The sequence below is a fragment of the Aspergillus nidulans genome, chromosome VI, assembly GCF_000011425.1.
Source record: "Aspergillus nidulans FGSC A4 chromosome VI".
NCBI classification, from domain to species: domain Eukaryota; kingdom Fungi; phylum Ascomycota; class Eurotiomycetes; order Eurotiales; family Aspergillaceae; genus Aspergillus; species Aspergillus nidulans.
The window spans coordinates 1236318-1260268 of record NC_066262.1 but is presented as its reverse complement, the minus strand read 5'-3'; the positions used below and the strand labels follow the sequence as shown (position 1 = coordinate 1260268).

The following is a 23951-nucleotide window of genomic DNA, read 5'->3' as shown; positions in this document are numbered from 1 at the left end:
TGTAGCATCTTGGACCGAAACAGTTCTGTCTGCGTCACCCACTTATTATCTAAGGAGAAAAATTAGATGTGGAAGGTTGGGTATTTGTCAGGGCGTGGTTTGGTCACAGCTTTATACCCTTATCTTAGAGCCTTCCGTCGAGGGACTTCAGCCTCGGTAGACACTCCAAAATTGGCATCTATCAGCACCGCACGGCATATAGGTACGCCTAATGTAACATCACTTATTTCACAGCGCATGCGATTATCGCTCACCGTTTTTGTTATTGGCCTGATATGCGGGTCGAGCCAGGCGTGCCATACAGTACAAGCTTCCTACCGCGACTGCTAGCCTCAAACTAGCGGGAAAACATTGCCGGTCTTGCTGACTCCAACCGCTATATCAGGAAGCTTAGCTGTTCATCTAAAATAGATGTGAGCCCATATACAATGACTGGACTTGTAACATCTTACGGTCATGCTGCCGAGTCACCGCGCAGAGGCACGAGGATTCCAGAATTCGAACTAGATGTAACCAACAACGAATAGACGGATATAAAAAATAGGCCTGCAGAAAAGATCCGAGCTCAATAGTTTAAGAACAATGTCTAGTATTGGAACTTTGTCATTACTGACATGAATGTTATTAGTGCTCAGAACTCGACACCTGAAAAAAAAAATAAAAATAAAAATAAAAATAAAAACCAAGCATCACACCGCCATGTAGTCGTTCTAACTACCTGTACAAAGCCTAAGTTCACGACGAGTCAAGGACAATACTTTAGATACTGAAGGACAAACCCTCTTTAGCAGAGATAATACTGCCAGTACACCAGCCAAACTCTGGGTTACAGATTGTCGCGACAAACCCCGCTATCTCCTCCGCGTAGGCTGCTCGTCCGCCGAACTTCTCGCCCAGCTTTTTGACCTCCTCGCTGTCGGTCTCCCGGACGGGAACCAACGGGGTCAACGGATTCCACTTTGCCAGATCCACTTTGACTTCATCTGGCGCGGAGAGGTACATATCCGTCATGGCGAGGCCGGGGTTGATGGCGTTGACAGTGGTACGATCTGCGAGTTCTCGGCACCACACCCGGGTCATAGCTTCAATAGTGCCCTTGGTCCCGGAATAAAGCGTCGTGTTCTCCGCTCCGACCTTGGAGTTTATACTCGAGAGCATGACAATGCGTCCCGACCGGTCGGTAGGCAGGTACGGCTTGCAGACGGCTGTCAGCAGAATCGAACCGAGGACGTTGACTTCGTAGATGCGATGGAACTCGACCGGGTCCACGGACTCGAGCGGGCCGAGGAACAGGATGGCGGCGTTGTGTACGAGGATATCAATATGGAATCTGCTCTCACCGTCACCGGTAAAGAACTCTTTCGCGGTGGATATGAGCCGCTCGCATTCCTCTTCCTTAGAGATGTCGGCACGGATAGGGAGGGCGCGGATGTGCTGTGTTTCGGTGAGTTCTTGGGCGAGCCATTCCGCAGCTTTGTCGGAGGAGGTCGTCGCATAGTTCATGATCACGTTGCAGCCTTTGCTGGCTAGATTGCGGACGATACAGGCGCCGATACCTGGTTGAGTGAGCCATTGGTTGAGTAAGAAAGCAAATACCAGGGTGCGTAGAGACGACGTACTCCGCGCGGACCCAGTTACGAGGGCAAGCTTGCCCTCGTAGGTCCGAGGAACCGGGAGGCCATTTGAAAGACTGCCCATGATAGGATCAAAGTTAAAATAGAGAGCTGTGAAGCTGATCCAAGAAAGCGGATGTTGTTGGGGGTGCGTGTCTAAGGTGGGAGGGGGGACATGGCGATACACTGCAAGAGGGCCAGGGGGGAATGCTATTCACATAGTGCCTGGTTATAAATCGAGAGTGAACTCCAGTGCGGGCTATGATTGGCAATTGGCGGTCCGTCTCAGTATGGATCATGCTGCAGAGTTTCGACTACTGGTCCATTTACGGGCTCTGTAGGCGCTGGCTTCTCGATCCACCGCAGCCTTAGTGTTGCAGAGCGTGGCTGATTTTTCACCGTCTGATATTCATCTCAAAGAGCTCGTTTATCAGCATTCTTTTCCTATTGTTCTACTACCATTTTGACAAGAACCCTCCATCAACGGGCAAGGTAATCCCGTTAACGTACGACGAGCTGTCCGACGCAAGCCACAGACTTGCCTGCGCAACCTCGTGAGGCTGGCCGAATCGGTTCAGACTGCTAACTTTCGGTGCAAATTCATCGTGTGTCGTGCCCATAATCTCGAGTGCTTTGGCGGACATCTCGCTCTTCGAGCCCGTTAGTTAACTGAGAAGAGATTGACGATAAACAAACGTAGCCTTACAAAGATGGCACCGGGAGCAACAGCATTCACCCTGATCCCCAGGGGTCCTCCCTCCGTGGCCGCATGTTTGGTCAGCCCCAGCAGTGCATGCTTTGTGCTTGTATAAGCGGGCATATTTGGCTGCGGCATAAACGCATTGATCGAGGTAATGTTGACAATAGACCCCTTGGAACCCTGCTTGCGCATCTGCTGCATCTCGTATTTGCAGCAGAGCGCCGTCCCCGTCAGGTTGACGTCCACCAGGCGGCGCCAATATTCCTCGTCTGTCTCAATGAGCACCGTCTTATCGGGAGTCATGGCGGCATTGTTGATCGCTACATCTAATCGGCCAAAGAAGCCTACAGTCTGGGCAACCAGGTTCTGGACATCTTCTGACTTGGAGATGTCTGTCTTGACGAAGCGCACTTCGCCGAGCGATGAGAGCTCAGACGCAACCTGCTCGCCCTGCTCAGCTTTGATGTCGGCAATGACGACCTTTGCGCCCGCGCGCAGGAACACGGATGCTGTAGCTTTGCCCATCCCCTGGGCGCCGCCGGTTACGATGGCGACTTTGTCCTTGAGGAGCGGGAAGATGGACGCCTCAGGGAACTCCATGCTGCGTGGTTTGCGAGGCGATTTAGATTAAGCCTGGGTTATTGGGACAGAATTGACGCGATGATTGAAGAAGGGGGAAAGGATAAAAGCCAACTGGTTAAAATCAGGGTAAAGAGATAGACGGGAAGGTGATACTGGCAGTAACAATGCAACTTTTATGTGTCTGACCGGCTCTTCCAGTGCAGATGCAATAACCGAAGAGAAACCGAAGAGATGCCGGCCCTGGCTGCACGAGGGTATCGCGGCACCGGTCAAAGACAGGCCATGGACGTGGCGTTGCGCTAGGCTAATGGATTGCTGCACTATGCAGCCCTTATGGGGGAGGAAGCCCCCGCGGAGGGACTCCGAATGTGTCAAAAAGCCCCAAGTGAGAACCCGGCCGTGTTGGAGCTTAGTCTGGATCCACCATGTGAAGCTGCTACAGCGCTAAACTACCAGCAAGGTGTCAAGGCATGAAGATGACCGCCCATCTTTTCATGCAGCTAGCTTCTTTTAGCGGCTTTAGTATGTGAGCTAGGAGGACGATCTTGAATGCTCGGCATAGACAACGGCTTGACGGCTTAAGCATCAACTTTAGCGGTCTTTGAGCTGGTATATACCCCAAAGTTCAAAACCAAGGTCTTAGTCTCTTGCAACCTGAACCTAGCAACCCGTATACAGTGCATGAAAATCTCCGATCTATGTATAGGGGGCTACATTGAAGAGGAATGTGTAGTAGTATGGCAGGACGAGAAGTCGATGGCCTGATGTGTGACATGTACGGGGCCAAAAATAAAAAGAAGAGTGAGAGAGAGAGAGTCCTCTCAATCGTTCTAGCGCCATTCTTAGGAAAGACACCCTCTTCGCATGCCTTTTAGATTACGCCGACTCATGAGACTCCCACGCGGCTGTGGAGCATCCGTTGTGGAGCATTGGCGCACGAGGCGTGAGCCACGCGAGGTTCTGCATACTCTACAGCATGATGGTGAGTTACACACGGCAGGTGCACGCAGGATAGGCTCTGCACTATTCAAGGGGGCACAGCAGAAAGTTGCAGGAACCTGGCTCGGACTGCTCAATGGCCCTTGCATCTCCCCACAGACGACAGCCCACACCCCCTTCCCACGTTGGCCACGCGGCGGATGGTCTGCGGTGTGACCCCTGGCCAGGCCATGCATAGAGGCCCCTCAAAAGAGCTGATGAGGTGGGAAACGGCAGTCATATACGGTTACTATGGTCAGTCGCGGACGGGGATAGGGGTGTTGACCTCTTTGTGGGTCACCCGGTCCCATTCAGGCTCGTACTTAACTCAACACTGGGACATCAGGACTGAAGTTGCTTTCTCTTCCTGTGTCAAACCCGCCCACCATACCATTCAAGCAAGCGGAAGTCTCAGACGGCTTCATCGTCACGACGTTTGTCTCCTCCGAGAAAGACAATTCTGTTGTCGGTGTTCGCGGTCTGAAGGGCAATGCAACAGAGACAACTTTAGTCAATATCCTGGTATGCCATTGCAGTCGCCCTACGTTCCACAGCTACTGATCCATGCTCCAGGTTATCGTCGCCTCCTGCCTGGGTGGGTTTACCTACGGATTTGCAGCCAACACCCTGTCCGGCACCCTCTCGCAGACGACCTTCATCGCTAAGTTCCTGAACACGCCGAACTCGACCTGTTCCAGGATGGTCTTCTTTCTCGGTACAACCGCCTCTTTCAGAATTCTTCAGGTGTCAGTACAATGCAGTGAACTGACCGGCTACAGTTTTCTTGGCGACGACTGGTCTTTATTGTCTTGACAGGTATCGGTGTCCTGCATCTCGTCTCGCTCTTCTTCATTCCCGAGTCGCCCCGCTGGCTCACCGAGAAAGGACGAGAAGACGAGACGAAGGTTGTTCTGGAATACCTGCACCACGAAGAACGATACCCGTGCTACTTTTGCCTATGCGGACGCGCAGCAGATCAAAGCGCAAGATCTGAGCGGAATACACCTCGCGGGTACATGCATATTATTCGGACCCCCAGCTACCGCAAGCGTGCCCTCTGCTCTATTCGGCTGTGGGTGATGAGCCAGAGAACGGGAATCACGGCAGTTGCGAACTCCATCCCCACGCTTATGGGCACCCTGGGATCTGGCACAACCATGCAGCTTGGCCTTGGTGTCGTCTGGACCGTCTGCGCGGTTATCGGGTGCGGTATAAACGTCCTGCTGCTGGATCGGGTCGGGCGTGTAAAGTTGCTTGGTTCGTGACCCTTTCGTCTTCTACAGTACAGGATAACCGTGAGCTGACTCAGTACGTTGTTGACCAGTTGCCGGTGGCTTTGGCAGCGCTGCCCTGATTGCTATCATGGGCGTGCTCTAAAAGTATTACCTCAACAGCACCTACCACCCGGGTGTCAATGCCGCGGTGGCCTTTTACTTCATCTTCGGGGCCTACTTTACCTCCACAATCGAATGCACGGCATACGTGTACGGCTCCGAGATCTGCCCCACCCATATGCGCAGTGAAGGCTCGACTATCGCTTTCGCCAGTTTCTTTGGCAATGAAGTACTACATAGTCTTTGTCGCTGTCACCGTAGTTTCCCCTGTGATGATTCTCTTTTACTTTGAGGAGGTATGCTCTCTCTTATATTTTGTTAAACTGCGGTGGAATGCTAATCCATGATCCAGACCATGGGCCTGAGTCTAGAGGAAATCAACTCCAAGTTCGGTGACAAGGTCGAACTCAAGCTGAAGGATGCGCTGGACGCCCAGGGCAACCTCAAGCTTGAGTGCCAACTCTGCCAATGCTTAGCTGTGCCGTCGTCTGACAGCGATGGACACGAAATTTCCAATTGGGGTAATCTGCTGTCGGGATGACGATTGCGCGAAGGACTGTGGAGAGGCTTAGCCGGGTTTGATTCTGTAGAGGTTACCATATAAAATTTTCTCGGAAATAGTGATATGATATGATTGGCGATGTAAATACAGCAATCCCGACCTCTATCTGCCGCTCATAGAACTGCATTTAGGGCTTGCTCTCCGCCAGCCGAGTTGACCGGCCGCTGTCACTCGCCCGCCGCGAGTCCACGACGAGCCGGACCCGGCCCGCGCCGCTGATTGCACTCTCAAGGCTTGTCTAGGATCGTCTAGTGGCCTTGGCTCAAACGGTATGTGTTTCGAATTCACCTGCGGAAGCATCGTACCAATCCCCGGCAGTCGTGCGAGGCCTAGGTCTGGATGGACCAAAGTCAGTCCCAGCTGGACCAGTAGCCCATTAGATACTGCAGATATCGAAGCCGACATACGTATTCCTCGGAAAGAAAGCTATCCCCATCCGAGGTCGAACAATGCAATATCTAAGATGCAGGCTGTAAGCCCCTCGGGTATGGACGCCTCAAAAACGGCCACCAACAACGTCCACTTGCAGATAGACTGATGGATACTTCTTCTGCCTGCTCTGTAGGTAAGGTGGAGTCAACTGAGATGGCTTGCCGAGCTCAGACACAGTATTTCGTAGCCAACTTGACCGTCCACTCCATCCCCAAAGAGGCGCAGCTCACCTGATGTTCCGAGGAAATTCCTGCTTCGAATCCGACCAACTGTCAAGCTAGCAAAACTTGATACTAGCTAATGAATCCTCAGACCATAATCCATGCCATCCGATCCTTCGGACTTCCATGGGCTGGCTTGGTCCACCTGTCCCCACAAGCGCTAATCTGAGCTGTGTCAGGATTCCGAGTGGATAAGTTAGTCATTTTTTACTTCATCTGTCTAACTGCAGTAGTAAATAGCGTGCTGGATGTTGGAAACATCCAGTCACAGTTTTCCTTGAAGTTCTCATGGAGTGGTACTTGGAGCCGTCCCCAAACTGTCTGTCTGGCAGCATCCTACCTTTCTCTGGAGGTTTGTAGTCCTGTAGCAGCATCGTCGCGTCTACCTACTCTGCTAAGATTATGCAGGCCCTGGGCTATCATGCCTCTGGCTGGATACTTGCAGTGTGTGTTGCGAGTGCCGTGTGCACTAATTGGCATGATATGCCCAGCTAGACTGTTTACAAAGATCTCCGTGCACGGAAACTGTATGCACATACCAGGTGTTTTACACTGGCAGACAATCTGCAAAAATCAGCCTCGTGTTTCTAACCCCTCAACCCCTTTCCCTCTGCATGTCTAGCAAGTTCCATAAAAACTAGCAAGATATCAATTTTCAAGGGCTCAAAACAACATTTACCTCGTCCCAGACTATCGGAATCGTATCCTGGTCTTCGCACCTGTGCAAGACACAATAGCTCTCCGGCAGAAAGGCCCTACGCTCCTAGGGGTCCTCTGGATGGAAGTGTTCTTGTTTCTGGTCTTTCTCAGCGCGCGTTACTATACCAGGGCTTTCAAGCTCCGGAACATGGGGTGGGATGACCTCTTGCTCGCTATAATATGGGTGAGTCTGCAGTCTGCCTGAGACATTCACTTGTGTTTGTGAACACACCGGCTCACTGTTTGTCTGGCCCAAAATTCTGATGGCCGCGTTTGCCGGGCTTTGCACTGCGTCCGCGACGTACGGCATGGGAGTGCACGCGGCGGATCTCACCTTCCACCAGAGCACCAATGGTATGCTGCTTCTTCTGGCCGGCCAGAGTGTCATAGAGATTGCGATGGGAGTCAGCAAGCCCTCTCTACCGCTCCCTCCGCGGCCAGGCTTCCTCGAAAGACGCACCCAACTACGATAGCCTTGGCGGATCCTCCTACAGAAAGGCTACAGGGAATCGGACAAAGAAAGTTATGGAATGGATACGCTAGCCACCTCCGTTGTGCCGAAAAGCCATGATCGGCATGATAGCGGAAGTCATTGGTTGAAAGGGGATGAGGAAGACGTTGACACGAGACGAAGCCTACCAGGTTGTTCGCCTAATGCTACCGAAGGTAGTGGGTATGGTCATAATACCAATGTCTATCAAACGAGAGAGGTCATCGTGGAGTGTGAGGATAGAAGGCCTGACGAGGGGCACGGGGAGGGAGGATCTATCGGCTCACTTGGGAATGAGGAACTGGCGAGTCCCAGTATGCCCCGTTAGGGCCAGGCAACATATCTGAGTCCGAGTCTGCTGTTATCACGCACCGTATGGCTGCTTGTGGTAATCTTACTGGTTTGTATTAAAAGCGTTTAGCCTTTTGCTAAACCTGTATTACTTCTATATGTGGATACTCTTATTATATACAGCACTTTCATATCTCATCGCCACCAATCGTTTCTTACAGGTGTAATCCTTTGATGCCTCACTGAAGCCTCTATAGAGCAAGAAATGCAGAATGGGGTAGCAGGTAACTATGCCTTGAGCACGGTCAGAGTGATTAAAGGATATAAGTAGTAATAGTAGGCGTGAATAGGTATGCATACGATGCACGAGAAATGCCGTACTAACTGGGACAACATTTCACCCCCTCCATGTCATGGCGCTTTTGTTGCAGAGCCCCGGTTGGTATGTACAACCGGAGGGTGAGCGGATGTCGATATACATCTCATCAGCGGTTTTACGATGACCTCGAGTACGAATGCATTTTTATCAGAGGGCAATCCCATCAGACGAGCGCGGGTTATCACGATCGGTTGTTATCCTCATCCTTTCTAAATCAGAGGAACATCTTCCGCTGCATTGGCTCAGAGACCATCTACACAGCAAACATTAACCGGACTCTTCCCCAAAATCTCCTGCTTTTGATCAAAGACCAGGGAAAACGAAAGGGGAACATACCATATGATAATCCAGATGACTTATACCCTCTATGTAATCCACACTATGATTGACCGGAAAGCCACCAGGCAGACCCTCCAACATCTTCATGAAATTTTGCCCACGCTCCAAATGCGAAGCTCCTTGCATCTGCGCCTCGCAGTGGGTATCGCCCTTCCCATGATCATCAAGTCCGAAGCCATAAAAGACATTCCGCGAGGTATACCGCCCCTCGACGAAAGTGCGGTTGTTGATGACCTCATCTCGAACATACTTTGGGATCCGCTTGGGCTTACCGGGGCCGATACCAAAGTACCAGGCGTCGTAGACCGAGGGGTCGGCGCAGGTTATATCTGTGGGAAATACGGGGCGGTCGCTCACGAGCCAGGCGAAGGAGCCGGGATTCATGACGCCGTAAGTTATCTGGCTGTCTTCGGGCTGCGAGGGACGGAGCATTGCATCTTGATTAGGCTGTTAGTTTTGCTTCGTGGGAACAGTGAGGATCGGGGTGGTCTAACAGCGTTGGACAGTTTGAGCGCCAAGTGCTGGTACGAGGATCAGTTTGCGGTGTCCAGTGGGAAGTGTGGCCGAGTGAGCATACAATGACTCGCGAAAACAATCGTCTCCAGTGCCGGGTAGACATCTTTATTCCAGAAGATCGCTATAAATTTATCCAGACTGGGGATTTGTGTAATGAGCATGGTACTTCCGCTATTGTGGTCACGTTGAAGGAGGACAAGATACTCACGCTTCGAAAGACGATATTTTCACCTGACCAGGACCGACAGCTGGTCCCCCGCGCTGGTAGGTATTCTTGTGATAGTATATATCGTTCGGCTCCGCTGCGCCAGCAGCAACATCCTCCTTGTTCAGCCACTGGGGGCAAGCGACGAGGATCTTGCTCATGTCCGCGTTGACGCTTTCCCGGCCAGCGGCGCAGATGAGGGAGTTTCGTATGTCTATACTAGGTCAGTATTGTCTGCAAGCCAGCCAAAGCTTTTAGCAACAAGTCATTACTATTGGCATATTTCCATCCGCTAAGTGTATCATTAGCCGGAATATCAAATAAACTAAGTAGGGGAGAGGACATACTTCCTCCATATCCCAGCCGTGGTAATGACAACGCGCGTAATCTGTATAAGGTCTTTGGTGTTTTCAATGTAGTAGGGCTTCAGCCAAACATCAGTCCAGGTTGCAGTTTCAGGGGATGAATGTTCCTCACGTACCAACGTAGCATTCATATCCTCATCAACGACAAGCCTCTTTAAGTCAAAGCCCGCTACTACCGGACTGGACTTTACTATTAATGACGACTTCGCCGAGTGAGAAAGAGTCTCGGTCGAAGACATACATTTCCTTCCATCCATTGATATGGTCACCCCCAGGCGTGGCAGTGCTGATCATTATCGTAGGGCAGTCGGCCGGTTGCGTCTCGCCGACTGCGTCAGGTTGCCCACTCAGGCGTATTGTCTGTACATCATCGACAGCGCCGAATGGGGGTGGATCCCCGTTCTTGTGGTTCGCCTGCAGGTATTCCGGCGGAACTGATGCTCTAGACATGGCGGCTGTAGAAAGGGCTAGGACGAGATATACAAGACGCATTCTTCAGTATCAAATCAGGTGTGTGATGATGACAGAGAAAAAGAAAAAGTCGTTGATGCGGTGAGTGAAGAGCAAGGTTGGCCAAATAAAGTAACGCCGTTAGCTGCTAGGAGTACAAATAGCAATGCAGGGGCCCGCCTGTGTGCGGCTGAGGTTACGGTTTCTTCAGTGAGGCCAGCACGGACTCAGCCTCTCAATGAGAGACCCTACTGTCAAAGAAAGAGAGGTCGTTAAGGACTTCTGTCAGATTTTCAGCTGTCGGTGCGGTTTTCATCGGGCGTCAATCTTTCCTAATGCGATAAGGCAAATGGGTCTGGAACTTGTTAGTAATAATGGCTGTGCATATTGTGTGGGTCTCTCCCAAATGAGCACCAATAATTCATGTATAATAAACGTACTACTGGCTTAGACCGGGCTAAAACCGTCGTATCCACAAATAGAAGGGACGCTAAGAGTGGGAAGAGCCGAGTTATCCATCCCTATTTATACCCCCCACGGATCATCCAAGGCCAATGCTACTCTATATAGACCGGGTCATCTATTGAAGCTCAATATATGGCAGGCTTTACTCCGGGCGTCAAGAAACTGATAGATAATTTATGTCTCGCCTGTCCGGTTCATATTTGTGGACATTTTCGAAAAGCTCCTTGCGACCGCGCGGTCCAACAAAGCGGAGTAGGGAGTCGAGGACCTTGCGTTTCCAGTTAATTTTGACCTTCAGGTCTTGTGCGAATATATTGCACCGGATTAGCGTAAGCCAGCAGAAGGTTAGGTATTTCTTGAGCTCCTCCCGATTGTCTGGATGAAACGGATCGTGGGCAACGGGTAGTCGGCGCTGTGTATGGTCATACCCGGCCATTCCCAGAATCGACAGCACTAGCTCTGGGAGTAGGCCCTTGCTGCGCAGAATGTTGAATGCCCATGGTATATCCGCTGCCGGAGGATGATGTGGTATAGTCTTAGCGCAGTTAAGGAAGACCTCGAATGGCAATTGTCCGTAAGGGAACTCAGGCTCGTCCAAAGACCAGTTATCCTTGCATAACTTGAGTTGGTCGAGGAAATCTCTTAATCCAGGCCAGTCGTGCGCATGAGCATTGTCAATGGAGTATTCATCGTGGTACTCGAGATGTCCGTTAGGGATCCCAAAAAACTCTTGATATATATATTGTGATCGGTGATGGGTCTGCGTATGTGCATCTTCTGTCCATTTTCTGGTACAAAATTGTGTTCTTATGATCATTTTCTGTTGGCGACGCAGGGCTATGGGTCTGATTTCGTCTTCGAATTTCAGCATCTCATGATTCGGGCAAGCAGTAGATGACATTAAGGGCCAGGTAGGCATCCAACGTGTGCTGGTACAATACTTTCTAGCCGAGCTGGATAGAAACGTCGGAGCACTCTGTCACGCTCATCCATTGTACATAGTCGACCTCTGGATGAGAGCAGGCGCGCAAGATAGGGTCCATCTCTTCATACGGAAGGAGCGTTTTGACAAGCTCCAAGTGCAAAAAGGCGCCCCGGTTTGCGCGGTAGAAATTGTAGCAGTTGTTAAACACACATTGGCGCAGAAATGCGGATGCTTTCTCCTCCTTCCATGACACGGGGCAAGAACAGCCGACTGTGAACCCGCCATCCTCCTCTTTCTGCCGTATCGGATCGTCTTCCTTGCGCGCTTCACTGACGTCGGATCTATGCGCGCATAGTGCTTTTCTACCAGTCTAGCGCACGTCAAGCCACGGTATGAATCCGCTGTTGAGCTTTGTGCGCCATCTGTACACAACGCGGTTGAGTCGCTGAGCCGTGGCGTCGTCTATAAGAATGTCGTCAGGCCGAGGCGGCTCGTACTTGGCGGGATATTTTGCCCGCTCAGCTACTGTATGTTCATTCAGGTTGTCAGCAGAGGACTCGGCGAAAATAGTCAATATCCTTCGCCTGTATTGACTCGAGGCCAAGCACGATATCCGACCGGGTTTCTCTGAGAGGATCGCCGGACTGATATATCAGATTTCAGACTAGGGAGCCCCAGTGTATCCCATAAGCTTGATGTGCCATATTCAATTTCAAAGCGAAATGCTCTGACTGATTGGAAGAAAAGGAAGATGTGGCCAAAAGGCCAGATGGCCAGATGCTTATAGTGCTTATACTCTAGATTCTGTCTTTGCGCTAGGCTGAATCAGGCACGTGGCGTATCCTCATGTGCCTTGGTAGAGTCATTCCTGCCTGTGACTCGCTCTTCTTCATCGATGCAGCTGTTTATATCGATCTAATCATCATGGGAAGGATGACTTTACTGAGGTAGTTCTTTTGTCATGCTGAACCACTAAGTTCGCATAAGTTTGCAACAATACCTGTTTGTTTCTATCTCACCGTATAAACATATAATGTGAACCTTCACTGGATATCAAGCTCCACAATCCAGCCAGTCATTTGATGATGTTAACGAGGGATGAAGTGGCTTGGTTAACTACTATGTAATCATCAGGAAGAGGGGTCTAAGATGACTGGATCACGGACATCCCAATTATTATGCGAGAATAGTAGTTATCTATTTTTTTGCCTACATTTTGTCATAAAAATTAAGGAATATAAATTAAGAATAAATAAACATTTTCTTTTCGAAATAAAGGAACAGGAAAAAGAAAGAAAAAAAGGACTAGCACTATCGTTACACCCATAGGAGATGTCTACATCTAAAACACACATTACACGTTACACATTACTCCATCTATTCCCTTCGCAACCAACCCACCAAGCTCATCTATTTTCCAACCTTCTCAAGATCCCCATTCGGCCTTGGGTTTTTCTCCTTCCTGAGTCCCTGCGTCGTTTCCAACGCACGGTTCAAATCATAACTCTGCGTCAACACACTAAGCGCCAGCGCAATCCCACAAATGCCACAACAAACCGCATACACAATCCTTAGAGAGTCTGTGTACGCTGTCCGGAGACCTAATTTCTCCGTCCCGTCCGGCATGCGCTTGATGACTTCCACCAGTCCAGCGGCATCTTGCGAGTACTCCGAGGCCATGGACGCAAGGGCTGGAATCCCAGACTCAACAAGGTTAGAGTACATTTGGTTCTGGAAGACCACACCGCCAATGGCGACACCGACGGCTTGGCCCATTGCGCGGAAGAAGCTGAACATGCCGACTGCGATGGCGAGCGTGTCATTCGTGGCGGAGGCTTGGATTGCGAAACCGATGGAGGGGAAGAGAAGGCCCAGACCGATGCCGGGGACGATATTGATGAAGATGAAAGCTGGGATGGAAGTGTCAACATCCATATAGCAAAGGAGACCGAGGCCGAATGTTGACAGAACCCAGCCAAGCCAGACTGCCCAGCGGTAGTGACCGTATTTCGTTACTAGGACCCCGACCAGGCCCGCGCTGGGCGCAACGGTGAACGTCGCCGGGAACAGAGCGACACCCGCCATGATGGGGGAGTACCCCTTCACTGCCTCGTAATAGAGCGGCTGGTAATAGAGCAGACACCAGAGAACGAGACCTTGGAGGAACGAGCCGGCAAATGAGACTGCTGCTGTGCGGTTTTGGAAGATCTTAGGTGGAATGATCGGGTCCTTTGCGAAGCGGTATTCATAGAAACTGAATACCAGCAAACCAACGACGCCGATGATTAGTGGCACCAAGGTGCGCCAAGAGTCCCAGTCGTAAAGGATTCCACCCCAGGACAGCGGGATGAGGAAGGACGACATGCTGCCGACGAAGATTATCGTTCCGACATAGTCGATCTGCCGGAGTTTTTCAGCGAGAGAGGTGGGGATAATGTTGAGCTTTAAAAAGAGGATAATCGCCACCAGACCGACACCGATGAAAGGGAAGTTAATGTAGAAGATCCAGCGCTGGTAATATTAGCTACCTTCTCTCTTTCCCAAATATCAGTTGCCGCTAGAAGAGCTTACCCAAGTGACATCCTGACTGAACCCGCCGCCCAGTATCGGCCCAGTCACCGAGCCCACACTCCACATGGCTGACAAGATACCAAAGTACTGGCCTCGTAGCCTGAGAGGAACAAGATCAGTCACGATGACCTCGCTCAGGGCAATCAAGCCACCACCGCCAACACCCTGAATAGATCGCCCGACAAGCATATGAGTAAAATTATTGGCAACAGAACACACGACCGTTCCCACAAAGAAGAGCGTTAACGCCACAAGGACAAGAGGGCGCCGGCCGAAAATGCTGGAGAGAGAGGCAAAGTTCGGTTGAAAGACTGTGGAAGCGAGCAGGAATGACGTCCCACTCCAGAAAGCTTCTATTGCCGTCCCTTTCAAATCCTGCGTAATGATCTAGAAAATATCAGCATCATTTCGGAGGTTAAAGGAAGTTCGAGCTCACAGGTAACGCGACTGAGATACTCGTCCCATCGAGGGCAACCATGAGCGTTAACACAGACAGCGTGAAGAACGCCATGATACCCCGTCGACCAAGCACAAACTCATCCATCTCCTGTCCCGTCTCGGTGCCCTCAGAGTCAGACTTGGAAGGCCGAGATTGGGGCGTAGCGGGGCTGGCGACTTCAGGGTCGGGAGGAGTAAGAGTGTTCTCGTCTTTTTGATTGGCCATGGTAGCTGTGAGAAATAAGCTTTTTTGGCGGTACTAAAAAGAAGCAAGTTGTAGTAGTCTTTGATGAGTTTCACATGTCCTAGTAGAGATGCAAGCAACTCATATATATAGGCATGACGGGATCATGAAGATTTCATGGCATAGGAGTCAAAATCCTTGACGGATAGATTCCCTCCGCGGCTGAACCTAGCATTGTGGCTGTTAGATCTTCACTGGACTATGACTGAACGATCATGTTGCCCAGTTGGGGCTGAAGGGTCATCGTGATCATCGAATTGATCCACGGCCGAATGGCCGGGACAACATCAGACCGTATCGGGTTTCCCGGCGGATGGTTTATTACACCGAAGAGACAAGGTTATTCGTTTTGGCTTAGCGCATGCCCTTTTGAGAATCGCTTTAGCCAGATCCGGTTAGACTAGCGAGTCGGCCCGATTTTGGCCAGGGTTCATGGCAGAGATTGACTGCCTAAACTGCCTCAAGGGTTAGGCAACAAGGTTTCACATGCAGCAACCATCAAGCGGATTAAGTAACATTAGTTATTAGTGGTAATCTAATCTCTACAGGTATGGTATCATTATATTAGATAAAATGTCCTCACGCTTCATCAACCAGAGCCCAAAGTTTCAAGCCACTAATCCTGTGGCATATACAACTGATCTAACTCATGCATTCCGTACGCTGGTGGACACTCGTCGCTTGGGTTCAGTGTTTCTGGGAGCGGTATCGTCTCACCACAAAACGAATCTTCCCATACGCGATAGTACGGGGATAGGTATATTAGAACCGGAATGGCCAGACGGAGCTAGAACTATTAGCAGAGGACATTCCTTGGGATGGGGTGTACACACTTCGCTTTCATGACCGTCTGGATTATGCATCCGAACATGGATCTTCAACTTGTGACTGACTCTGACGCCCATATCCTCCGTATCTTGTACGCAATGTCCAAGAGCCTGTGGAAGTTGAAGTGTTCGAGAGAACTGGTACGATTCCAATGCTTTGCTGGAATACTCTTCGCCAAGTGTATACCGATCGCTGCAGACGATAGTCTCAGTGCGGGCGGCGTGAGCAGATCCTCCGTCGTTCGGTTCCACGCTAAGGTCGCGGACCTCCAGAAGCTGTGACTCGATGAATGCAATCTTCATGTCCCTCAAGAGAGGGGCAAAGACATAGTCTACATCTATGCGGGTGCCTAATGCGACAGTCCGGTTCTGGATGCCAATACGATATGCGATCTTGTTCGCCCATACTTCATCCAAAGCCTGCATACATGTTAGACGCGAAAGCGTAGCAGCCAAGGCGTACTCACAAAGTCGTGGGAGCACGGCTCCAGGTCAGGGACCCTGATCACACGTAGTGGCTTGTCGAATGTGATATCGCGGCCGTGTCGTCGCCCAATCTCGACAGTGAACAAGTACGAGATCGACGCTTCCTTCATGCCTTCTACCGATGCCGGCAACGACCCTTCCATAACCACGTCGAACGGATACTTGTACTCCCCGGCCGGCACCGTCATTGGTGCTTCTCGGTATCCGTCAAAAAAATTCCACGTTCGGCTGTAGAACTCGTTCTCGCTGCAGAATCTTTTCCGTCCGGTGCGTGCTGGGAGACTGCTTTGAGTGTCAGATCTGAAGATGTCGGTTTGTTTGCGCTGAACTCACGATACCCGTCGCACACCACGGAGATGTAATCGAATGTACTTGATAGTTGTTGTTTCTTTCAATCGGAGAGAGAGGATCCCGCTGAGGTATACCGCCAGCGCCTCTTGTTCAGACCCCTGGAAGAGGACGAAGTCTTTGTCGAGTCTGTCGCAAGAGCGTATTAGCCGGGTAATATTCTCTTGGGGTGAATTATATAACTCACTGAATACCAACACGATTTCCAACATTCGCACCATGTCCTTTAAGACGATGAAGGGCCATCTTGATCTTCCCAGATTCTCAGTATGCAAATGTAGTTGTGAGAGTTGTGTATTGAATGCGAAAGTGTTCACGATGCAATCCAAAACTTAACCAACTGTTGTCTCTTAGTATAAAATGACCCTTATCAACCGAAAGTGAGAAGTCTCAGCTGTATGCAGGTAAACAAACGCAACGCGGCGTCCAAGCTGGGCGGGAGGGTCCACGGCAGCTTCTTAAGGAAGGGGCGTCTCAGCCTTATGACCTTACACTCGCGTCAATTTTCATTCTGCCGACGATAATACCTGAAGACCTTGCATAACCATGACAATATGGGTCCACTCGGCATAGCGTGATCGCTCATCGGCCCGATCGACGAGCGTGCTGTTCAATTTGCACATGAAAGCCGAGACCGCCGAGGGGGAATCCCGTACTCACTCGAAAACCGCTTCAGATTGCGGTTTGTTCTGCAGACTGTTCATAATAATCCCAGTTAAGGATGCAAGCATACTTTTTTTCAGCCGCATAGCTGTCGTGGACAACCACCACTATCTGTGCTGACGCTCTTACGTGGCCGTGGCGGCTAACGCCAGACAGTATGGTACTCGTACATACAATACAGCAATTTCTGGACATCGGTTTCTATATGATAATGAGCTTACATGTGGGCTCTCTATTTACGGATCGATAACCAGAAGGCTCTATCGGCAAGCTCGATGTCAGCAGACCGCGTGCTATAGTACTCATACCGGTCTATACACTACCACGCCAACCAAGCCCTAACCGAGGCACAGCGGAAGCGGTCAAGCTGTCAGGCTGTTAGGCTGTCAGCCCATTACCCACACGTCATAACTGCACCCTGAACCATTTCGCAGACGGCATCTATTCCTCCGATCCCCGAATGGTCCCGACAAGTCATCCCGATCAGCCAGATTTCTATTCTTGGCGAGACAGATACAGGTCTAACCTCTTGATCCCTCCCGACATGCCCAATCTCGCCTATCACGGCCTTCTTCAACGAACATATCCATAACAACACTGATCATCTGAAAGCCTCTCTCCGCATACGCCTTCCCGTGTGCTCCAGTATCACAATACACCCCAACGGTTTTCCTATTCTTTTTTTCAGCGTGATACAGCTAGAATCGCATTCCGCAGCTCAGGAGCCTAATCTTCCTCATCAGCCCCTGAAATCGGACATCCATATTCACACTGAGATCAAAGGGCCCAATGAAGAGCACATCGATGCCATCGATCGCCGCAATGGCATCGATATTTTCTAGGGCGCCCTTCGTCTCAATCTGAATGGCAATCACCAAGCCTTCATCAGCCAGCTGCAGATACTCTAGGCCGGTCAGCTGTCTAATCTGCCCGTCTGTGGCAGTGGAAACGAATATATCCGCCGCAAGCAGCGCCTCAAACCCCTCTTCCCTCGCGGAGGAAACACGCTATACTCCACGACCGTCCTCGCATCATCGACGGTTTTGATCATCGGTACCATGATCCCGTGCGGGCCGGCGTCCAGGGCACGTTTGATAATCCAAAGCTGACCCTCTGCAACGCGAACAATCGGCGAGGTACTGCAAGCCGCCGCTGCAGCAACGATCTCGTGTTATGCCATCGTCGGAGATGTTGCCGTACTCCAGGTCGACGAGCAGCCAGTCGATGTTCGGTGCGGACCGGCAAATGGTGCAAGTCAGGTTTGTGCCGGGGAGCATCTGCCAGGCACCGAAGCGGGTGTGCCTGCTTTGAGGGCTTTCTGAATGCGATTGGCGGCTTGCATTTCTTCTAGTGCCAGGAGCTTTAATATTGGCGCCTAAAAGGTGGCAGAGTTGTTGACTTATTATGGGCCTTTGTCCCATAATGCACGGTAGTCCTCGCTGCTTGAGTCGTGAAAAGTTACATATTCCTCAGTTCATGGGGAGCCGATGCCAGGAGAGTTCGCAAGGGGTTAATGATTGCTATATCCCTACCTCGGTTGCCAAGCCGATCACGTCCGCACTCGTACTCTAACAGTCCATTGTTCGGGATGTCATTCCGAGCCAAGACCCAAGCAGTGCCCTGTCCCCAGAATCAACATGTTTGTTTCCGGAGTGTTTTAACTGTCCATAATGAGATTCTAGATAACAGATTGCACGGTTGTCATCTGGTCGTAATGTTTTGCCATGCAAAACCGCATGTCAGATAGGAACCTCCCATCGCTAGGCATTCCAAGTAGTACATGATTGATAGCGTTACCTTGTAATCCTCAAAAGTCCTGCATTCGCGAACCATCCAAAAAGCTGCAATGCCAAGCGGGAGCAAAATAGTCCCAAAAGTCCGCTGCCGTCACTGCCGAAGACGGGCAGAGCCCTGCCGAAGCCTCGCGCCCTGCCGCAGTAGATACTAAAACAGCCTGCACCTGCTACTAAGACTCGAATCTACCGAGAAATACAGTATAATCTAGCGACGACGTAATTTATCGTTCATCCGCTCTTTATAAGAGGGACTTTAGTGCGCGCTACACCGCTCAAAGGTTGATCATCTGAGACGTAAATTGCGACACGAAAGTAAGCTGGCGATAACTAGGTAACGGTTAACTCGAAGTCATCAGCGTATTGCGTAGAATGCTAGACATGAGCCCAAGCTGACATCTATTCCTTATCTTGGATGCTGGCGTATTTCGTCTTCGTGCCGGTGCAGGCGGGAAGTTCACAGCTCAAACTGGCCTAGGGGCGATCCCAATTGTATTGATCGCAAGCGTAAGAATTGGTCCTTACAGCGTAGGGAGGGTAGAGACAAGTATTACATTTTGTGGCTGATTTGGCAGGTTGTCTTGATGCGCTGGGTGTTGCCACCCTCCAGCCACATCTCAATGGCGAAATCAGCGAGCAGGGGTCAGCATAGCCTCGTCCAGAGATGACGCTGGCCAAGCAGTTACTAGGCTCTTCGGAGTCGTACCTTTATTTCAGCTAAATTCAGTTTTTGCAGAAAAAAAAAAAAAGATTGGTTGAGGCTCATGGCGAGCGAGCACAGGATCGAGAGCAAAAAGTCTCTGTGCTGGAACCACTCAGCTACAGCGCACTCATACAGATTGGGCGTCTCAGCACCCCCCGGTCTATGGTGTGAGACAACCTAGTCCGCTTACGTCCTGTCGGTGGACTTAGCCATCATCCAGTTTGCTGTCCCAGAATACTGAAACTGTTTGTCCCCGTCTTTTAACAGTAACCGAACCTTTAGGCTAAGTTGGCCAAGCCTATAGAAATTGGCCTTGAATATATACTGTTAAGCCCTGAAGTCTATGGCTCAATAATATACCACAACTTGAGCCTGATACTCCTACTGGCGGTTTCCGTGCATGCGGGGCAACGCTTTATGACAGCCAGTATAATATACCAACTGTCATTTTAATAGGGCGGCTGTGTTCAGGCAAGCCCACATCTGACCCAGATATCCCCCACATTTTTGAACAGAAAAATACCATCTCAATATCTCGATAGATTTCGCCATAACATCCGACTCATACACTTCGTCGTTAGGGATTGCTCACGAAGAATTAGCTCGACATGGGTGAGCCACTATCGATTGCATCTGGTGTTGCTGGCTTGTTATCCCTTGGTATCCAGGTCACCCAATCTCTTATCAGCTTCTATTCCGCATATAAGGATCAGGATTCCGATTTGAACCAGATCACGCAAAATCTTGGAAATCTTTTAGTTATTTTCACGTCGATCGATGGTGCATTACAGAATCGCTGTCCGCGGATTGATCGAGAATTGGTTGAGAGTATTCACAGATCAATATGGGAATGTAAGGAAATTATTCAGGAGTTGGAAGCCGAATGCCTTAAATTACAAGAGACATCATCTACAGGATTCAAAGGTCTAATTCAGTTTGCCGGGCGTCGGGTCGCTTATCCCTTTCGAAAAATACTCTCCAGAAGCTCGAAGAGGATATCAGTGAGATACGGGAAAATCTGTCTCTAGCACTTGATGCACTGCAGCTCAAGGGCAACAATACAATTCAAGAGGAATTGTCGGAACTCAGGCTGCTAATCGAACATATAAGCGCGACTCATATCTCGTCTGCAATACGTGGTTGGCTTATGGCTCCAGATGCGACGAGTGACCATAATGCTGCATGTGAGAAACATCATACAGGCACGGGGATCTGGTTTATCGAAAGCCATTATTTCAAAAACTGGTTGATGGAGAGCAATTCTTTCCTTTGGATAAACGGGTTTGCCGGATGCGGCAAGTCAGTCCTGTGCTCGACGGCTATTCAATCTACTTTCCACGAGGCTCAACGTCGCCATAATGTGGGCATCGGATTCTTCTACTTTACCTTTCGTGATGAGTCAAAGATCACAGCTGACCTGGCATGATTAGAGCGCTATTACTACAGCTTTTAGCACAGCTCAAAGATAGAGAAAAAGACCTGCAGCAACTGCATGCAACATACATGCCAGGAACTCCACCAATGGAAGCCCTTCTCAACTCCCTTCAGAATACCATCAGCAGATTCCACGATACTTATATTTTGCTTGATGCACTAGACGAAAGCCCTCGAGATCATGAAAGAGACGTTGTTCTAAAAGTAATAGAGACAATGCGGCAGTGGCACTTACCTGGCTTTCACCTTTTAGTTACAAGCCGTGACGAGCTCGATATCCGTCAGTCACTAGAGCCAGCTCATCACCAAGACCTCATGATGAGAAATAATGAGGCTGATAGGGATATAGCACACTTTGTTTCTTACCAGCTCGGCCATGACCCAAAGTTCCAAAAATGGAGATCACGCCACAGCGAGATTCAGGACAGTTTGACCAAAAAAGCACAGGGAGTGTATACGCAACCGAATCCAAGTAATGGAATAATTTGGCTAAGCTATTTACAGGTTCCGATATGTTCAATGTCACTTGATTGATCTTAAACGTGCTCGGAACCAAAACCAGCTTGAGAAGTGTCTACGTTCCTTGCCGCGTGACCTGGATGAAACATATGAGCGAATCCTGTGTAGCATTGATGAAGATTATGCTACAGATGTTCAACGGATATTGACAGTTCTCTGTGTGTCTAAACGGCCGCTAAAAGTACAAGAGTTGGTCGATGCTCATGCAATTGACCTTACACAGCCTCCCCACCTTGAGCGTGAAGGTCGATCATATGGTCAGGAAGACCTTATTGACATTTGTCGTGGCCTGGTAGAAGTTGTGGTGATCAGTGAAAACAATGGAGAGAAGACCTCTGTTGCTCGCATAGCACACTTCTCTGTACAAGAGTACCTTCAGTCAGAGCGTGTGCTGCAACAACAGGCAAAAGCATTTGCCATTCAGAAAAAACGAGCCAATTCTGAAATGGCTCGGATTTGTCTTGCATATCTTCTAGAGCCAGAGCTCGCTGAGAGTCCACTAGATGAGAAAAGGCTCAGTGAATTTCCCTTAGCTCATTATGCTGCGTTGCATTGGTACGATCATTTCAGAGAAGGCTCGGGGATGGAGTCGGCAGCTGAGGGCCTGATTCTGAGACTTTTTGGTGGTAGGGCAAAGTCTTTCCTGACATGGGTGCGTCTCCATGACTTGGATAGACAACCGAAAAAAACCGTGGACTTGAACCGCGCTGTTGAAGATATACCAACGCCTGTATATTATACAGCTCTTTTGGGGCTGCAATCAACCCTGGACGCGCTCATAGCCTCCGTGGCTGATGCAACTACCGTCATGGGCACTCTGAATGCTCGGGGAGGATACTATGGAAATCCGCTCCAGGCTGCATCAGCTAGAGGTCATGAGAAGATAGTGCAAATTCTACTTGATCATGGGGCTGACGTCAATGCTCAAGGCGGAAAGTACAGGAACGCTCTACTAGCTGCATCAGTTGAAGGCCATGGGAAGATAGTCCATATCCTGCTTAACCAGGGGGCTGATATCAACGCTCAAAATGGATATTATGGCAGCGCTTTCCAGGCTGCATTGGTCCAAGGCCACGAGAAGATAGTGCAGGTCCTACTTCAGCAGGTGGCTAATGTTAATACTCAAGACGGAATTTATGCCAATGCACTGCGGGCTGCATCAGCTAGAGGATATGAGAAGATTGTGCAGATCCTGCTTGACAAGAGAGCTGACGTCAACGCTCAAGGCGGAGAGTACGGGAACGCCCTACTAGCTGCATCAGTTGAAGGCCATGAGAAGATAGTGCAGTTTTTGCTTGAGCAGGGGGCCGATGCTAATACTCAAGTTGAATGGTATGGCAACGCTCTGCAGGTTGCGTCGTCCAAAGGCCATGAGATGGTGGTGCAGATACTACTTGACTATGGGGCTGATATCAATGCTCAGAGTGGACGATATGGCAACGCTCTGCAGGCTGCATCGGCTGAAGGCTATGAGAGGACAGTTCATATACTGCTTGACTATGGGGCTAATGTAAATGCTCAAGGAGGATTGTATGGCAACGCTCTGCAGGCTGCATCGTCCCAAGGGCATGAGGAATTAGTGCAGATATTGCTGCACCAGGGTGCTGACATTAATGCTCAAGGTGGAAGATATAGCAGTGCACTCCAGGCTGCATCAGCTGAAGGTTTTGAGATGGTGGTGCAGATACTTCTTGATCAAGGTGCTGATGTCAATGCTCAAGGCGGGGAATTGACAATGCCCTTCAAACTACTGCTGTCTAGGTCCGTAAAGCCCTCTTCACCCCCCACAAGAGATGAGATTGTCCAACTCACTTAGCGTGACGAGAGCTTGAGGCGAATGCCAGGACGTACGGTATAACCCAGCAGAGACAGTAAACGTACTCCGCACAGAGATGGCCATGTACTTCAACTTGATTGGCATGCAGCCCAGCTTTGGTGGGAGACGTCGTCAACGTCGTTGCATTGGTAGGTTGCCCCCTGGGTACAGGACGAATGGATACGGCAGGATCGTGTCCAGTATCAACACTGGAACCCCAGATCCTGCTTGAGTATACGTTGGGAATGATTATAAAGTGCGCCCCGTCTTATGTTGAATCCAGAGGTCCAATAATAAGCCGACTGAATGGGAGCTGCATCTGATGGTATGAAGTTGATGTGCCGTTCAATTGTGATTCGTTGTCGAAAACGGTCAGGGCGTTTGAGATCTATTCTCAGGGAATACTCAATACGTGCCTCTGCGCCGTGCGTTCCCGATTGATCCATGAACGAGGAGGGAAGCTGCGCGTCCGAGGTATTGAGCGCCTGCGGGAAAGAAATTTCAAACGGGAAGCTATATTCCCTGTTTGACTGTGTATAACATTTGGCAAGCTGAGGTACGTC

At 50.1% G+C, this 23951-nt stretch overlaps 7 protein-coding genes and 1 pseudogene across 8 annotated transcripts, besides 1 other annotated feature; 2 read left to right on the top strand and 6 right to left on the bottom strand.

Moving 5' to 3' along the window:
• Positions 1-23951: part of a sequence feature (contig 1.54 513..183474(-1)) that runs on past both edges of the window.
• Positions 760-2913, bottom strand: ANIA_03260 (SDR family NAD(P)-dependent oxidoreductase; the record flags this gene model as incomplete). Its single annotated transcript, XM_655772.1, has 3 exons — positions 760-1690; positions 2124-2263; positions 2320-2913. The coding sequence occupies 3 exons, from the start codon at positions 2911-2913 to the stop codon at positions 760-762; spliced, it is 1665 nt and encodes a 554-aa protein (XP_660864.1).
• On the top strand, positions 3372-5748 carry ANIA_03261 (uncharacterized protein; the record flags this gene model as incomplete). The annotated part of the gene is made up of 9 exons (XM_655773.1): positions 3372-3417; positions 3491-3630; positions 3906-4128; positions 4220-4395; positions 4447-4623; positions 4653-5082; positions 5157-5181; positions 5268-5436; positions 5560-5748. The coding sequence occupies 9 exons, from the start codon at positions 3372-3374 to the stop codon at positions 5746-5748; spliced, it is 1575 nt and encodes a 524-aa protein (XP_660865.1).
• Positions 8039-10260, bottom strand: ANIA_03262 (uncharacterized protein). The gene is made up of 8 exons (XM_050612507.1): positions 9948-10260; positions 9823-9886; positions 9689-9765; positions 9614-9633; positions 9345-9555; positions 9198-9274; positions 8618-9057; positions 8039-8534 (listed from the first exon to the last, which is right to left on the bottom strand). Exons 1-8 carry the CDS (start codon positions 10196-10198, stop codon positions 8496-8498), a joined length of 1179 nt encoding a protein of 392 aa, XP_050468421.1. The 5' UTR covers positions 10199-10260; the 3' UTR covers positions 8039-8495.
• Positions 10776-11522, bottom strand: ANIA_03263 (uncharacterized protein; the record flags this gene model as incomplete). Its single annotated transcript, XM_655775.1, has 1 exon — positions 10776-11522. The coding sequence occupies one exon, from the start codon at positions 11520-11522 to the stop codon at positions 10776-10778; it is 747 nt and encodes a 248-aa protein (XP_660867.1).
• On the bottom strand, positions 12957-14781 carry ANIA_03264 (transporter xtrB; the record flags this gene model as incomplete). The annotated part of the gene is made up of 3 exons (XM_655776.1): positions 12957-14057; positions 14118-14504; positions 14554-14781. 3 exons carry the CDS (start codon positions 14779-14781, stop codon positions 12957-12959), a joined length of 1716 nt encoding a protein of 571 aa, XP_660868.1.
• On the bottom strand, positions 15408-16720 carry ANIA_03265 (protein apyA). The gene is made up of 5 exons (XM_655777.2): positions 16648-16720; positions 16446-16589; positions 16094-16412; positions 15633-16046; positions 15408-15586 (listed from the first exon to the last, which is right to left on the bottom strand). The coding sequence occupies exons 1-5, from the start codon at positions 16704-16706 to the stop codon at positions 15416-15418; spliced, it is 1107 nt and encodes a 368-aa protein (XP_660869.1). The 5' UTR covers positions 16707-16720; the 3' UTR covers positions 15408-15415.
• Positions 17599-18465, bottom strand: ANIA_11254 (annotated as a pseudogene). Its single transcript has one exon. A coding segment is annotated over exon 1 (867 nt).
• Positions 20228-23388, top strand: ANIA_03267 (uncharacterized protein; the record flags this gene model as incomplete). Its single annotated transcript, XM_655778.2, has 4 exons — positions 20228-20471; positions 20822-21017; positions 21496-21525; positions 21558-23388. The coding sequence occupies 4 exons, from the start codon at positions 20228-20230 to the stop codon at positions 23386-23388; spliced, it is 2301 nt and encodes a 766-aa protein (XP_660870.2).